Source organism: Vipera berus, assembly GCF_964194415.1.
Source record: "Vipera berus genome assembly, chromosome: 7".
NCBI lineage: Eukaryota > Metazoa > Chordata > Lepidosauria > Squamata > Viperidae > Vipera > Vipera berus.
This window is the reverse complement of record NC_138209.1, coordinates 25,671,726-25,688,879: the sequence shown is the minus strand read 5'-3', so window position 1 is coordinate 25,688,879 and position 17,154 is coordinate 25,671,726. Positions and strand designations below refer to the sequence as shown.

Sequence of the window (17,154 nt, the reverse complement as noted above, 5' to 3'; positions counted from 1 at the left end):
TACCACCTGCCAGGTACCAATGTACCACAGGTGGTACCCGTACCACTGGTTGAAAAGCCCTGATTTAGATTTTCATTTATTTATTTAAAAATGCTAACTGATGTTCTCAGGTGTTTTTAAATGAACACATGGTGCTTTTTATTTACTATGCACATTTATAGTATTTTGGCATTTTGTGAACCACTGTGAGTCAGCAAAGATTGTTAGTAATAATAACAGTGAGTGCATATTTATTTTAGTACATATTTATTTTAGAACCCAGTCTTATAACTTCATGTGTGCATATCATATTTATATAGCAAGAAAGCATGCATAGATATACCAATTAAATCTGTACCATGCTAATAGCATTAAATCTTCAGCACATTTTACTGAAGAGAAGAGTTAAAATCAAGGGAGGGACTGGATTGCTATTAGCCTTTTTGAATTATAACTGTTCAGTCAGCATGTCCAATGATTCTGGAAGTTGTATTCAGAAAAATCAGAAAGTACCGGGTGGTATAAAATAAGCAAACATGTGAAAACTGTTGTTTCTGGCAAGAACACAGATTAACAACTGTGATCTCTCCTAGATTATACTTTACCTGTCCAGCTGAATCCAAGATGATCAGCAATATGTGCTAGTCTTTCTTCTATTCTTTCTTGATCATCTTGTTGTTCTAAAACAAGATTAATAGGACAGTTGTTTATTTGTATGAAAATATTTTTTAAAAATAAAAGGAGTCTCCATAAAATAGGCCAGTGTTTTTAGAACAGTGGCTGTTTTAAATGAATTAAAAGCTTCAATATATGACTAGATTTAAAATATTCTACTCTTCAGCATTCATTAAGAATTTCTTTCAAAGATATGCATTAATATCTTATTGGAAACACTGTCCTAAATTTTATGTAAGTTCCCATCTATTTTAAAGAAAAGAAAACAAAGGGAAATTAAATATTTTGCTGGGGCAGGGATTTAATTTTTCCATGCTACTTTGGTGTAACAAATTAAATGCATAATTGTGGTCTCTAGAATTATGCTCTGTGTCTTCTTCTCAAACACTGAACTAAATTTTAAGCCACATAACTGCAAACAGTTAAAACCAATTATGAATCATTATGTTAGGATGATATATTAAATCATATATTTATCTCAACATTTCTTCTTTTTTCCCCTCAATTTTTTTACTTCTTCACAAAAGTAGGCATGGAAAAGCAAGCATAAACTTGTTTGGAGAAAATATGCATAAAAGCAGCAGGAAAAATAGATATATTCAAAAGCCAAAGCAATATCAGCAGAGTTTGAGTTTTTGTTTTCCCATAGATATATTTTAGATCTTCAAAAAATCTATTAGGAAATATATTCAGAATCCCACTATCATTTTTCCTTAGTACTCTACCGTACTACTGTAGGAATGGATTCTTAAGAAAAAATATACATGAACATTCCTCTCTAAATTTTAGAGGATTGAATCCATTTATTCAGCATTTGAAAATAGCCTTCATTTAATTATGGAAGCAAAGTTCAATATGTTTCTAGATTCTGATAACTTCGATAAATGGATCTACATATCCAGAATTATAGTAATCTTACCTGTCTTTTTCTGTGTCAAAAATATTTCATTAAAAAGATTCAAGCAGAGTGATGAAAAATCAAAAACTAAAACTTGCATTGGTCAGCTGTACTACAAGTGAGATAATGTTATAAGTTTATTAGTGTTAAAACAACATTAGACAAGTGTGTGTTTTTCACACAAGAAAGCTTATTTTGTTATATTTATGCTTTCCATGAACATTTGCATTGTGCAATCTTGAGATTGTTTCAGAGACAGTAAAATACATAAAAAACACAAAACACAAAGCACATTAATAAACATAGGAAGCTTTTAAAAACGACACACAAACCACACACCAAAAGCAGGGCAAGGAGTAAAAGAGAAGAAACAACAAGCAAAACCTTGTGATTTATGACATGCTTATCAAAGGGAACCCAGTGGCTGGCAAATACCTTCAACATGATCAGGGACATTTTCATCAGGAATACGTTCAATCAGAGTCTCAATAGACTCATCCCAAATGGGCCTGGTGTCAAAGATGTCCTCGGCAAGTGACTGCTGGGTTTCAATGGATGGCACATTTTCAATAACTGAAACTTCTAGGGCACTACTACTTTCATCATCTGAAACTAATTCTTGTTCTCTTTCTGACTGTGTAAGTCTATCGACTAACTTGGAAGCTTCATCGCTAATCTCCTCAAAGAATTCTATAGAGTTTTTGTAAAGGTCAAAAAAATGTTCCTTACTTTCTTTTGAGGGACTAACAGCATTTCGGGAAGCTGAGGCACTTCTGCTCTTAACAGGTAATCGTGAAGAAAATATCTTTGGTCGGGCAGTCATCAACTCATCTGATTCTAGTTCAGGCTTCATCTCACCCACCCTGTCTCTGGTCTCTGCTTCTGCCTCAGTGTAACTTCTAGCTTTGACCGAAAGCTTAGCTTTTGAGTCTATGGAGGCACTGGCATCAGATTCAGATTTGCTCCTAATGTCTTGTTTCATAGGTACTTTGCTTGTTACATCAGAGACTTTAGATGATTCTGACTGCCAGGCAGGTGTTTCTGTCTCTGATGATTCTTGTTCACCTCTCTGAAAAATGGCCTTAACTGGAATTTTAGATTTTGGTTTGGAAGCATCATCCTGTGGTTCTTCCAAGTTGTCTATGAAGTCAACTGAAGGAAGGCTCTCAGCTTCTGACTTATCTGATGATAGAAATGTAGCTGGAGTATTCCTAATGGGGATTTTGGATTTGCTTTCAGTAGAAGGCACAGTCTCCATGGCAGCTGTGGGGATTTCAATCACAGATTTCTGCTCCTCTGGGGAGGAATCCGGGGAATCATCTTCTTTTTCAGCACAAACAGACCTAGTGATTGTGGAAAAATTTAAGTGTACATCAATCACTGTCTGCTCAGGATAGCTAGGACAAGGCATCTGGGAGCTAGCAAATGTATCACTAGAGGGGAGGTCATGATCAGAAGCTGTTGTTTCTTTCTTTGGTGATTTTGAAGAGGCTGAAATACCCATTTTAATAGGAATTCTAGATTTAATATCTTCTTTTGTACTATATAAAGCAGTGGCCTCATCCTCTGATACAGATATAAGGGAACTTTCCATAGCTGTTTCTGTTTTATTAAATTCAGAAGATGCAATGGAAATCAAAGATTGTTCCTCAGGGGAGCATTCTAGCCCTTCGGCTTCTCTTATTTCTTCAGATAATGACACTTCTTCCTGAGATGTCTCTCCCATCTGGAAAAAGTCTAAGCTTTCATCAGAATAATTCCTTTTAGTCATATCAATGGCACCACTTCTTGTCATTTCAAATAATTTTCCTTCCTGGAAAAGAAAGGGATTTTGTTCATTGGAAGGAGTCCCATCTTCAGTAGGTGTTCTGGCTGGTGTTGTATCAGGTGTGGTGCCCTGTGATCTCCTGTCTACCATTAAGCCAAATATTTTTTGTTCTTCCTCCTTCACCCTAGCCTCAAAAGCATCATCATCTTCACGAATTTGACTCCACTTGTCAGAATCCACATCTGTCCTAGTTATAATAACTTGGCTAATTATTTTTTCAGCTTCATCCCTGATACCTTGTAGAGCAGTTTCATCTAGTGATGTAGAGGCTGATGCTGAAGATTCTGAAGCTGGTCTTTTCTGAAAATTGTCCATTTGCTTGGATTCTGTCTCCATACAGACACTTTCTGGGACCTGAACTTCAGAACCTTCAGATAGGGTTCTATAAAGAGAATTCATTCTTGTATCTTCAGCCATTTTATTTTTTTCTTTATCAGAATGTTCTTCCTCAGATAACTGATCTATTCTTGTTTTTAAATCAATTTCTGGACTAATTTCATCAGTAAAAAAATGTTGTGAAGGGACATTTTCGTAAGGGCTTGTTATAGGCAAAGCACTACTTTTGCCAAATTCTTCTACATCACTTTCATACATATTTTGGGGGGTTGTTGGAGATGAGTATTTTATGGCATGCTCTATGCTAGAAAAAGCCCTGTCTGTCATCTCTAACCTGTGATCTGTTCCAGCCAAAGGGGAGTGGTCAGGTGAAACATTAGTAGCCAATACATTATTTGGTGAAACACAGCAATGAGAAGTCCCAGGTATACAGGAGCCCTGTGAAGTTCCTCCCATAGTAATTACGTCATTTGGTAGCACTCCTTCAGATGCTACACTATCTTTTAAAGAATCATCCTGTTGGTATGATGCCACTGAAGTTTCATATAACTCAGATATTTTTTGAGCATCATCATCAGCAGAATGGTAGAAAGATTCCTCAGGTGGCATCAAACGGCCATTAGGACTAACTGTGTCACTCTCATCTGTACTATAGCACTTTGATTCGCTAGCCTGCGCTATGATGCTGGCATCAGAAGCAAGTGAAGTATCACATGACATTTTGGTTTCCTCAGTTGGTTTATCAGATTCTGTGTTATCCTCCTCAGTACTGAATGCTTGCTGCTTAGACTCAATAGGCTTAAATCCTGTCTCTTCAGGACTAGAACTGGAATCCATATTGGAAAGATGAGATGAAGAAGGTTGCAGTCTCATTGTAGGTTCCATTAACAGCCCAGAATCAGCTTCTTTTTTCAGCTTTGTTAATTCTGGCTCACTTTCTGAGGACGAAGAGCTCTTTCTAGATACAACTCCAGAAGTCACTACTGTAGATAAAGTATTATCTTCTAGAGTTGTTGAAGGCAACCTTTCAGTTTCAGAAGCATCTTCAAAATCAGAAACTGAAATAATACCATCTTGTTTGAAATCCTTTCTATAGTCCCTCTTCTGTTTTGCTTCCTCTTCCATTTCGTCAAACATCTTAATTTTGGCCACCATTTTAAACATCTCCTCTTCTGGAGTGAATCTTCTCTTTGGTTCATCTTCTGAATCATCTTCTGGCTCTTCATTAACCTCAGGAATTACTGCGGACTTGGGTATATTTGCAAGAATCTGTGATTCAGTGATTTTGGGTGTGATTTCATAACTAATTTCTTCAGAGCTAGGAGTCTCAGGTGAAAGAGGACTTTTTCCTGAGCTCTCCAAAAGAGATGTTTGTTCTAAACTGTCATCTTCGGCGCTTCCATCAGGATCACGTAAGAGTCTAGACCGTACAGGGGCTAGTTCTGGGAAGTTTTCAGCTTTAGCAGGGGTAGCCTGAATTGGACCAGGACATGGAAGGAAGCCAGCCTTTGATTTCTGTTCTACAGGACTACTTTCCAGAGAATCACGACAGGGAGATTCTTTGGTTGGACTAGGTTCAAGTGAATCAGGTGTTTTACGTGAAGAATTATCTTCCAACACTGGGCTTGCTTCCAATGAATCTTTATGACTTATAGCTATGGATTCATCTGCAACTGGACTAAGACCTTCTCCCTCATGGCTAGGAAATGAAAGCTCTAGTCCTCTGCTAATGGTATATGGCTCAAAGGATGTATCCTCATCTTTTTCAATAAAAGAATCATTTTGTTCTGCTAATTTAGTTAAATGTCTTTGATCTGGCAGCACTGATGACTTATCATGGAGAGTATCTTTATCAATCAGAGTTGAACTAGAATCTTGGCCTTTGGAGTGTTCTTCTGACATATGATGGGAATGGGATTCTGTGGTTTCTGTCATATCTTTTAAGTCTTTGTCACAAATAGTAATCTCTTTTTCTGTTGGAGAAAGCCCCCTTGGTGAATGTGTTTCTGATGTCCTCTGCACTGCACTGGCTAATACAGTTTCTTCCATCTGGTCAGCAGCTTCTGTTTTCTTTGATGAAAGGCTCTCGGGGCTTGTTTCTGGAGTTTCTGCCAAGCCCTCATGCTTATAACTTTCCTCAGAACTGTTCTGGGGAGTTCCATCAAGCAGGCTACCGATTGGAGAATCTGCTATGCCTTCGTGTTTAAGACTTTCTGAGCTGCCATCCAAAGGACCACTTTGCAAGGAGAGTGTGGGCAAAAACCCATCTTTCATATATTCTGATGGAAATGTAATATTGAATGGACTGGTTAGAACTTGATCAAAGTGAAGCTCACCTTCCTCTGTAATTGAAATATGCCGCAACTGTTGGTATTTATCATTGTCTTCCAGCTCTTCTTTTATGACATCAGAAAAATCAGTTGATGTCTTTCTGTCTGGACTAATCTGAAGCTCAGTATCCCCTTGCTCATCAAATGTCAGGGCTACATCTTTGGATTTTTCTTCAACAATGACAGGAGGTTCTTTTTTGCTGTCACTCTGTGATTCTGTGATTAAATCCTTCTTCAAAGTTATATGAGGTATACTCTGTGTGATTTTTTTAGATTGCAAACCTACCTCTGTCTGAGGTTCCTGGTTCTTTTTGCTTTTAGGACTGTCTTTTTTATGTGTGTCTTTAGAGGTTGATGCTAGCTTCTTTTCACTTTCTGCTTGAGTAGCTCCTTTTTTAGTTGTCACTTTGTCTGAATCCTGTTGTTTCTGCTTTATAGACTTATGCTCAAAAAGTCCAGTTTTATGCTTTGATGGGTCTTGACCTGACTGGAAAGCTTTCATTAGTTCACGAACAGACATAGTCTCTTCAATTCTTTCTGTTTTGGAAGATGGTGACACAGAAGACTTCTTAGATGTAGGAGAAACAGGAGGCTTTTTAGCTGTAGGAGAAACTGATGGCTTTTTAATTGTGGGAGAAACTGGTGGTTTCCTTGATGTGGGAGAAAGAGCTGGCTTTTTTGTGGTAGGAGAAACAGCTGGCTTCTTAGTAGAAGAAGATGACAGTTTAGAAGGAGAGGAAGAAGCAGCAGAAGTCTTTGGGGAAGGTGGAATCTTTGTGGCTGATGGAGAAGCTGAAGTCTTTGTGGAAGAGGGAGAACCTGGAGGTTTTGTTTTACAAATAATCTTTTTAGTTTGCGATGGCTTTGTAACAGGCTTCTCGGATCCCTCTTTTCCTTGGAGTCGAACTGGCAACTTTGAACGGCCTTTCTGTTCATCTTCTACTCGCTTCTGAAGAGCTTTCACTTTATCTTTAATTGACCCAATAGGGGTTTCTTCTATAACTGGAGACACAGCAGTATCTTTCACAGGCTCTGCAGTAGATAATAGTTGCTCTTCATCTAAAGATTCCTCTGAACTGAATTTGTTTAGCCCTAAAGGTTTATCCTTTCCTTGGGTTTCTTCAACCTTTAGATTTAATTTATCTTTTAATTTCTTTCTAACAGGTTTTTTAACTTCCAGGGTAGGTTTGCATTGATCTTGCATCTTTTTGTCTTTTTTGTCTGCTTCAGAACCTCTGCTTACAACAACAGCTTCAAATCTTTCTTCTACTATGTCTTCTTGAAATGTCTGCGGTTGCATTTCATTCAAAGACACATAAACTTTTAGATCCTCACTGAGATAATCAACCATTCCTGTCATATCTTTTGTTTCTTTCTTTGATTTTCCTTTGCCTATTCTATTTTCTACACAAATAGGCTCACAAACTTCCAAAGGAACATTTTGCTTGGCCTCTTCAATTTCTTCATCACTTAAAAGAACCCAATCTTCTTCCACCAACTTTTTTTCAGAAGCAGATCTCTGCAAACCTGGCTTTTCTTTGGGGCAGCTCCCACTTCTTAGAATTTCATTCACTTTTTCCAAGTCTTCTTTAACTCTTTCCACAATTTCAAATGGTTCTCCAGGCTCTTCATCAGCAGCTTTTGTAAGGTCTTTTACTTTAACAGAATCTGTTTTTTCAGAAGAATCTGTTGTCAAAATTACAGTCATTTTTATCAAATCTTGTTTCATCTCAGAGACTTCAGACAGCAAATCTGGACTTGCTAGGACAGGAACATCATTGACAAGATGGCTTTTCAGGATAGATGTTTCTGTAGATTCTGTTTCGTCATCATCTTTGATGGAAATAGGGGAAAACATTGGAAATAAATGGAAATCAAAAATAGAGATTGTCAAATGTAATCAGGATTGAAATGACTGTTTTTGATTGCAGCAGTAGGAGGATCAACAAAATGATCTGGGAATGGTGGGTCCACAAATCTGATGGTGGAAAAAAAAAGCAAAGCAAAGCTAATAGGGAAAACTGAAAAGGAAAGTAAGCAGGAAATAACTTGCTTAGTTTTTGCAGTCCAACACATCCATACACACAAACACCAAAGCTTTTATAAACCAAGACACCATAAAAACAAATTCAGGAAAGGAAAAGAAAGTGTGGAATTTACACAAAAATAGATATCTCAAGATTGTTCAGATGTTACAGATCAATGCTCAAATAAAAATAGAACAAAAGAAGGATTATAATTGGTTGAAAATTGATGTCCTCAAAGAGAAAGCCAGTGGTAGCAAACTTCAGAACCGTAATTAGTTATTATATAAACATTATTCAATAATCAAAAGTAAAAATATCTATATTTACATTTAATTCTACAATACTTTACAATAAATGAAATACACTGATATCTGAGGTAGCTGCAAACCGGCATTTCATCTAAGGGGAATCTTACATCCAAATAATGACACAGACACAACACTTATTTCAGGAGGCATGGTCCTACTTTGGAACATCCTCATAAATAAATAAGATGGAAAAATAAGGGGAGGGGGTAATTAAAACGCCACCACCACAGAATAGAGAATTCAAATGTTCAGGGAGAAAATGTAATGAATGGCAACCAGAAACATTCATACAAAGATAGACAGACACAAACATACACACGATACATACATACATACATATATACATATATATGTAAGCCAAGTTATTTCCATGCAAAGCAAAGCTGTTGCATACATTGCAGGGTAACTATTCTTACATTAAAATAAGCCCAATAAAACTTAAAGATTAAAAATTAAAATGAAATTAAATCATGTGGAAAATACTGTGGTGAAGTTTGACTTTCCAGTATACTTCATATCTGATTTGGAAAAACCACTGGATATGACAAGAATAAAAATAAAAAGTTTTGCAGTAAGGCTCCTTTTAGAGACATTAAGGGCTTTATGCTGTAGCTATTTGTAATTTAGTTTGTCAGTCTGTCTTTTTCTATGATCAGCCAGGTGTGGCTGTGAGCTCTGGATATTAGTGATGTGCCTAATGCTATTTGTATATACTCAACTTGTTCCTCTTTCTCTCCTTTCTGGGTGGCCATGCATCTTCTGTGGCATTGGAGAGTTCATTATAATTGCTATTGATGAAAGCTTACTAGTTTTCTGCTAGTGCAAGAGGCCATGGTTTATCAGGCACTTCCTGAATAAAGTAGGTAGGGACTCAGTATTCCCCAAAAAACAAGGTTTGATTTAGCTACTACAATTGTCAAATAAGATTTGAGTGAGTTAGTGAGTTACTTTACTGTAAAGTTATCTTAACAAATTTTATATGTATATTTCTCTCCCTTTAAGTCCAAGAGAACTGGGGAGGGATTCTTTTGAGCCTTTAATTCAGACATGTCAAACTCACGACGTCACGTGACATTGCACAATGTATCGGGACAGTTTTGCCATTGCCGGCAATGAGGTGGGCGTGGCTTCCGGATGACACATCTGGCCCACGAGCCGGCAGTTTGACACCCCTGTTAATCCCACCCACATTTCTGCTGAAGGCTCAGCTGCCTTTTATCTGATTGTTCCCTAAATTACTCTCTTTGCCTTGACTCCCAAGATTGCTCCCACATACTACTGTATTACACTGATTGAGTTAGATAGGGTTGTTGGATTACTAGTCTCAATTACCTATTTCTGTAATGTGACTTCATTCTGTGTATACTTTGCAGCAGCTATCACAGGATATACAACATATATCTGGCACTATAGCACAAGAATGTTTGTTTCAAATAGCCATTTGTAGCATGAAGTAGAGAGCCAGTTTGGTATAGAGATTAAAGGCACCAGACTAGAAACCAGGAGACTAAATTCTAGTCCTGACTTAAACATAAAACCAGTTGGGTGTCTTTAGGCTAGTCATTCTCCCTCAACCCTAGGAAGAAGGCAATGGCAAACCACTTCCAAACATGTTTCCAAGAAAATCGCATAGATTTGTACAGGAAGTTGCCAAGACCATTTGACATCTATCCTCATTTGTAGCAAAAATAATTCATTTCCAGCAAACAAAATTCTAAGGCATAAAAAAACCTCACAGAAATACTTCACCAGAGTATTAAGACATAGATAGATGGTTTAAAGAACTTTTGTTACTTTCAACAGTATCACTTTTATACTAGCACCTAGACATTTCATGTGAGTAATTTCATGGTGAGTTTTGATAGTTTGAATATTTTAATTTTTAAAAGTGATACTGTAGTTTATGAAGTGAAATGAATTCAGGTCATGTAGTTAAAATAAGAGGGGGAAGGTATTATAGAGGGCTAACAGCAATAGCAGGGTTACCAGGTAATTAAAAAAGCCAAGAATACTTAAATGAACTAAATATTTTAATTTTAAATTATTAATAACAAATAACAGGTGTCATCTACAGATTATAGTTAGAGTATTATAAATTTATATTTATAAAGTTAATATGATCACCAGTGGCAATTAAAATTTGCAATCCCTTTCATGCTTTATTAGATAATTCATGCACACCATAATAGTTTTATTAAAGTCTTACGTTTTTCTGATGTCATGTCAGTCTGAAAAAGAACAAAGAATGGGTTATAGAAACATAATGTTACAATGGAAACTATTATCCTGAACTATGCCTAGATTATGATCTTTAATTTTATAAATGCACATGATAGTAACAGTTCAATTCTAAATATTCTCATTTAAAGAAAAACCAAACTGAATTCATTTTCTTCTTGATAGATATTCTTAGGACTACAGTTAAGTTAGTTACTTAGAGTGGTGGAATTAACCATGCTTTTAAGTTATTAGTGACCATGAATTCCATTTATATACATAATGCTAATAGTTAATTCACTGCATTTATACTGGATGTTAAAAAGTGAGGGCACTAGCCATTGAATTGGACAGGGAGAGATGGTAAATAATACAGAAATGGAAAGTGGGTTATTTTTAACCTGCACTTGGAAAGTATTTTGAGAAGTTAGTAGCAAAAGTGGGAACATATGATAAAGCTATAAATAGTCCAAAGGTCGTCTTTTAAAATTCAAAGCATTTATATTTATATTTTTCCATCCGTTGCTTCTTGTCCTGCCTTTAGGCACTTTGGAGAATAGCTTGACTCCCCCTTCTTTGTGGCAACCTCTGAGATATTGGAACACTGCTATGTCATCTCTACTCCTTTTTATTAAACTAGACATATCCAATTCCAGCAATGTTCTTTATATGTTTTAGCCTCCAGTCCTCTAATCATCTTTGTTGCTCTTCTCTGTACTTTTTCTAGAGTCTCAACATCTTTTTTATATCATGGCGACCAAAACTGGATGTAGTATTCCAAAGGTGCTCTTACCAAGGCATTATAAAACAGTATCAACATTTCACGTGATCTTGATTCTATCCCTCTGTTAATGCAGCCTAGAACTGTGTTGGCTTTTTTGGCAGTTGCAGCACACTGCTGTTGCAGCACACTGCTGGCTCATATTTAAGTGACTGTCCACTAGGACTCCAAGACCCCTCTAACAATTACTACTACTGAGCCAGGTACCATATACCAGGTATAGTATAATACCTGTGCATTTGGCTTTTATAATCTCACTTTTCAAAGTTTCCCAAGCTTCTTGGGTTGTTTTCACCTTGAGAATTCTCATCCATGGAATCCTTCTCAAGCTGTCTCTCTAAGTTTATTGAAATTAGTTCTTCTGGGAGGAGGCTTCGTGGTATCCATAACAGAACATCCAGATTCAGCCATAGTTTCATTCCATACAGCATTAACCTTGTGAACTCTCAAGCTTCCTCCTTCCATTATATATTCAAGATGGACAGTATTTAATATTTATTTGTTATGTATATGTAGGGGTGTGGGTTTATGCATATGTTGTATATAGTATGGTTAGGTGTTTGTCATGTATGTGTTTCACTTTGAGAGTGGGTAACTAAATTTCATTTTTGATTGTGCCGTTGTGCCCACAGTAATAAACTGACAATAAAGGTTATCTATCTATCTATCTATCTATCTATCTATCTATCTATCTATCTATCTATCTATCTATCTATCTATCTATCTATCTCAAAGTCCAAGACTCTAGTTTGACTTTGCTCTATTGCTTGTGCTTATGTAAAGCTAAATTCCAATATTGCATGATCAAACCCCCCCAACTTTTTTGTAGCTTCGACTCTTTCTAGCATTTCATAACTCTTAGTAAGAATTAAGTCCAATATGGCTGATCCCCTATTCACTTCTCTAGTTTTTAATTTAATAATTATTTTTGAATGTTCTATTTTTATTTAAATACCAATTTATTTATATGTTCTTTATTGGTCAGCAGCTGAAGATGTTAAGTGTTATTTAACTCATGATTTTATATTTACAGAGAATCATTTCCCATTACAATTTTGCCCATGCATTTTTTATTTTTTTACATTTCTGCTTTTAATAATTATCCATTGTCTGCATGTTTCTAGAACAGCCTTATGAAGAAAACTATTTCATCAAAATATCTCAATAGGGAACAGTTTTTGCTTACTGCAATTTACATCATTTTGCACTGTTTCAAGGGAAATTAAAATGGAGACAAATTACAATAGAATAACTCCAGTTAACTGAAAAACTACACAATTGGACTTATTTTTAGAAATTATAAAAGATTTTAAGAAATTGAGAAAAGTCATCCTTTCTTTCTAATTACTGTCTGCTTGCTTGACATTTATTTCTGGATAAAATTGCTAAAAGAACAAACTCATCTCAACTACAAGGTTGTAAACAAAAAAAGTTAAATCAGTTGTACGTTGAATTTTCATTATCCTTTGAGGACATCATTGATAAATATGTAGCTTTCACTTCAGAATCAGTGGATGGACTAAGTTGTTATATACACTATGTTATTAGGGTTTCCTGCCCAAGCAGGGGGTTGGACTAGATGACCTCCAAGGTCCCTTCCAACTTTATTGTTGTTGTTGTTGTTGTTAAGTAGCTTAGCTAATTTACAGGTGTACATTTTATATATTTAGATAAATTACTATTGTATATGTGTCTTGTTCATTGGCAATATATATTGATTCAAATTAGCAATTAACATTTACTGCTTATAAATATAATATTTCTTGAAAATATTTTCATCTCATTTTTCACACTCCAGAGTTATTTTTCTCTTTCACTTAATCTCCCCTCTTTCCAAAACAAAAAATGTAATAGAATAAATATGGATTACAGGGAGTTTATAACTGGATTGATTGCAAAGGGCTTATGAAACCTGGTCAATATTTACATGAAATTAATTTGAGATGGCGTCAATGCTGACCAATAGGCAATAAGTTATTCATACTTGACATGCAGTCATTTGGCATTCAACTAACTGCTCTTTCCCAATTTGGATCCTTATCATAGCAATTTTACAGCACAATTAGCAAAGTTACCTCTTCTTCCTGTTCTTGATCTGATTCTGATTCCTTTAATCCAATATGTCATGCAAGAAAAGAAAAACAGAGCAAGGAAAGATAGGATGCAATTAAAGGAAAAGTATGATTTCTGGACACATTTAATTGGTAAGAATACTTAATGAATACAATTTTTGCACTTTCTCCTAAGAAGGAAAGAAAAGAGAATAGGAAAGTTGGTTCAGTTAAGAAAAGTGGAGATTCAAGTAAGTTCAAAGAAGAAAAGCTATTTTATGTTAGGATTTTGTTTGATTATTATGCATTAAACTTACAACACTTTCTCAAATATGCCAAAATTCAATCTGTGTAGAAAAGTTTCTTAAAGATATCTTCTTAAAGATAACAACAAGAAAATGTAAGCATTAGCAGATTTATTTTTATGTCACTAGTGAAGTTTCAAATGTAATGTTGCTACAGTATATTTGAATTACATTGAAAGTTAGAATACGTGCATGTGGTATCTCATGCAATTTTCCTAATCATTTAACTAACTATATGAGTAATCTATGACCAAGACAATGCTGGAAAATAAAACAATTAGTTTGGGGCTGAGCAAGAAAGCTATAAAGTTTTTTTAAAAAAAAATGTTTAGCATTGCCCTGCTAATCGAGTGCACTATGTATGTAAATGCACACAAAAATGGCTTAATTATCATATGAGTGAGTGAAAACAATGTTGGCTGTTACCAATTACCGTATTTTCCGGCGTATAAGACGACTGGGCATATAAGATGACCCCCCAACTTTTGAGATGATTTTCAAGATTTTTCGTCTTATACGCCGGAAAATCAGCGAGCCCGGGAAGGCACGCCCTCCCCTCTCACTGTGGAGGAAGCAGGGCAGGCTGGCGTCTGGCGGGAGCAGGCAGGGCAGTCCTGCACACGCGCACGCTCCCCGGCTCCTAAGGAGTCCTCGGGGAGCCATGGCAGGCGCCTCACGCTCTTCCCTCGAGGCAGCATCGGCGGAGCCATCCGGCATCGGGCGGGAGCTGGCAGGGCAGTCCTGCGCATGCGCGCACTCACCGGCTGTTAAGGGCGTGCCTTCCCGGGCTCGCTGACTTGCAGCCAAGCCAGAGCCGAAAGGGGCTTTTCCTTCCACCCACCCTTTGGAATAGATGCAAGAGCTCCTGGGGTCTGGCATTTGCAAGGGGGAGGGGAAGGGGCTGAGAGGCTCTTGGGGGTGGGAAGGGAGAGTCACGTTGGAGGGGGGACTGGACTAAGGAGGCTTGAAGTTGCTTTGCAAAAACTTGATTGATTTATGTCCTATTTTCCGGCGTATAAGACGACTGGGCGTATAAGACGACCCCCCAACTTTTGAGATGATTTTCATGGGTTAAAAAGTCGTCTTATACGCCTGAAAATACAGTATTGATAAATGTTGACTCATCCTAAATAGCCATTGCTTCCATATAGAACTGTGCATCACCTGACTCTCAACACTCAAGGAAGCTAGAAAGCCTCTGACGGAAAGAATGCTACATAATTTACACATCCCAAATATGCGATATTAAATAACAGATATTTACATAATGCTATTAAGAATTTGTGAAAACTACAAAACTACAGAACAGGTTTAGTGCATTTTAAATTACAGTGTACAAGTGTAATATATGAGCAGGTTATATTTTAACTGGGCAATACCTTTGTGTATACTGGTAATGTGATATTCAGATTGCAGATAGCTTGATGTACCAGACCTCTTGAAGATTTAGGCTCTTTCATAAATGATAGACGTCCACAAGGTTCTTGTGTTGTATCCCGAACCTATTGCAGAAAAATAGCATGAGTTCAAACCCAAAACTCTGAGCACGTCAGTAAGGCACATATCTCTCTCTGAGGGCAGGATATGGGCAATAGTGTATTGGCTTCCAAAGTAATATCTTAAGGAGAAATCCTAACTTGCAAGGAATATACCTGGGATTTAGTTGTAATATGCTAGCAAAAAATGTGCCAGAAATAATCAGTACTTTCCTTACTCTTAGCAAGTATTATTGCATGTCACAGATAGAATTAAAGATAAAATCTTCAGTTGATCAAGGCATGATGAGTGGTCGAATGCTCATCTGATGACAACCATTACTGTGTTGTCATTTAGTTTGTCACTTACTGTGACTTAGAATGAAGAGGGTTAAAAGCATGTCTATGAATGAGACTAGGCAGAATTAAATGCTATAGATCTGGTTGAAGGTAGTCTGATCTTATTAAGTAGAGTTGCTCCCCAAATTTTCATGTGCCTAAGACTGCAGGTCACAGTCCCCATATTACTGTATACAGATAACCCTGCAGTTATTTCTTGTACACCTATTAAGCTTAAAAGTGTAATGAGAACACTTGTACATCACTGTATCAAAATCAGTTTGGACACAGATTACTAGAGATCCAAACTCATGTTTTTTTTGCCAAAACCCTATAACAGCAAACTTCTATAATTTACCAGAACAGGACTGAACAGATATACTGCTTTAAATATGTAGTAGTAGTTTTTCATGATAACAGACCCTCGAAAGTCTATCATGAATATATTCAGCAAGTCAGGCTACATAAAGTTTACTCCAAATGATATGAACTGATATTTCTCATGATAAAGCTTTTTAAAGCTGAAACATCTAAATATTTTATGCAGCTCAGGTTTACCTACATATGAAGAAAAATCCCCCCCCAAATTAGAAACCAAGTTTTAAGATCATACTACAGGATACCCCAGCAGGCTTGAGTTCGGGATGCCCAATATTGGACAAAGAGCATGGGAGACGATGTGTGACATGTTGGAAATATTTGGGCTTCCTTTTTCTTAGAGTTGCTATTGCTAGTTTTAGCTACTGATTATTTCTCTTTATGGACCAAAGCAATAGAAAAGAAATTAAGAATATCTGTGAGGCTGTAGATTCCTTATTAATTTTGGACTATGCTCCAGTCAAAAAGCTAGTGTTAAAAATACTGAGCTACATCAAATAATGTCCAAAGTCAGTTAACTCTGTCAGAGTTTAGGATAAATGCTAGAGATAGGCTTCTGAGAACCATAAAGTATTTGCACACCGTAACTTCCTTTAGCCTGAGGAAAGTATTTTTCAGGGCCAGGCAAATCCTCCCATCCACATTCTCACATGATAGGTATACCAACATTCTTCAATCACAAGGAATTTGATCAGTATGATGCCACATATCCTTTTTTTTCTGGTAAATTTTATAGGGATCTTGAAAAGGACAATCTCTTACTAACTGCACCTGGGAAAATGGCTGATTTTTATGCCCACTTTTTATTTCCAGACTAATATCATGAAACTACCTATATGGTAGCCAAAGGTAATGTTGCAGCTTTTAAAAAGAGGCAACAGTTAACTTCCAAGACAACCTGACAAAATTTGCTGTTTTATTTTTTCTTATTTTATTTGGTAATTTGTACATCTGATCTTTGGAAATAAAATAATGCAACATTTGAGATTGAGTTAATAAATATTTACAACCAAGTGGAGGTGTAGGTTTAATTATGAATCAAAAGATAAACTGGTGTTATCCAGCTTGCTACAAGTAAGTTTGAGAATACAAATATATGGGTTGACAATGGTATGTCCAAAGAATGGTGATAATAAAAGAACTAGGGATGAAATCTAGAAAAATATTGTGCAGTGCTAGCAATCAATGCAATTCAGAGGAATGTGGTGGGAACTCTGCTAGGTTCCA

General features: G+C 36.4%; 1 protein-coding gene across 1 annotated transcript in view; it reads right to left on the bottom strand.

Moving 5' to 3' along the window:
- The window catches only part of ANK2 (ankyrin 2), a 320,058-nt gene that overhangs the window by 23,363 nt on the left and 279,541 nt on the right, over positions 1-17,154 (bottom strand). The window contains exons 36-39 of the mRNA XM_081332775.1: positions 15,115-15,237; positions 13,455-13,487; positions 10,588-10,609; positions 585-659 (exon numbers count right to left, since the gene is read on the bottom strand). Of these exons, the coding sequence (XP_081188901.1) occupies positions 585-659; positions 10,588-10,609; positions 13,455-13,487; positions 15,115-15,237 (253 nt within the window). The remainder of the gene's footprint in view (positions 1-584; positions 660-10,587; positions 10,610-13,454; positions 13,488-15,114; positions 15,238-17,154) is intronic.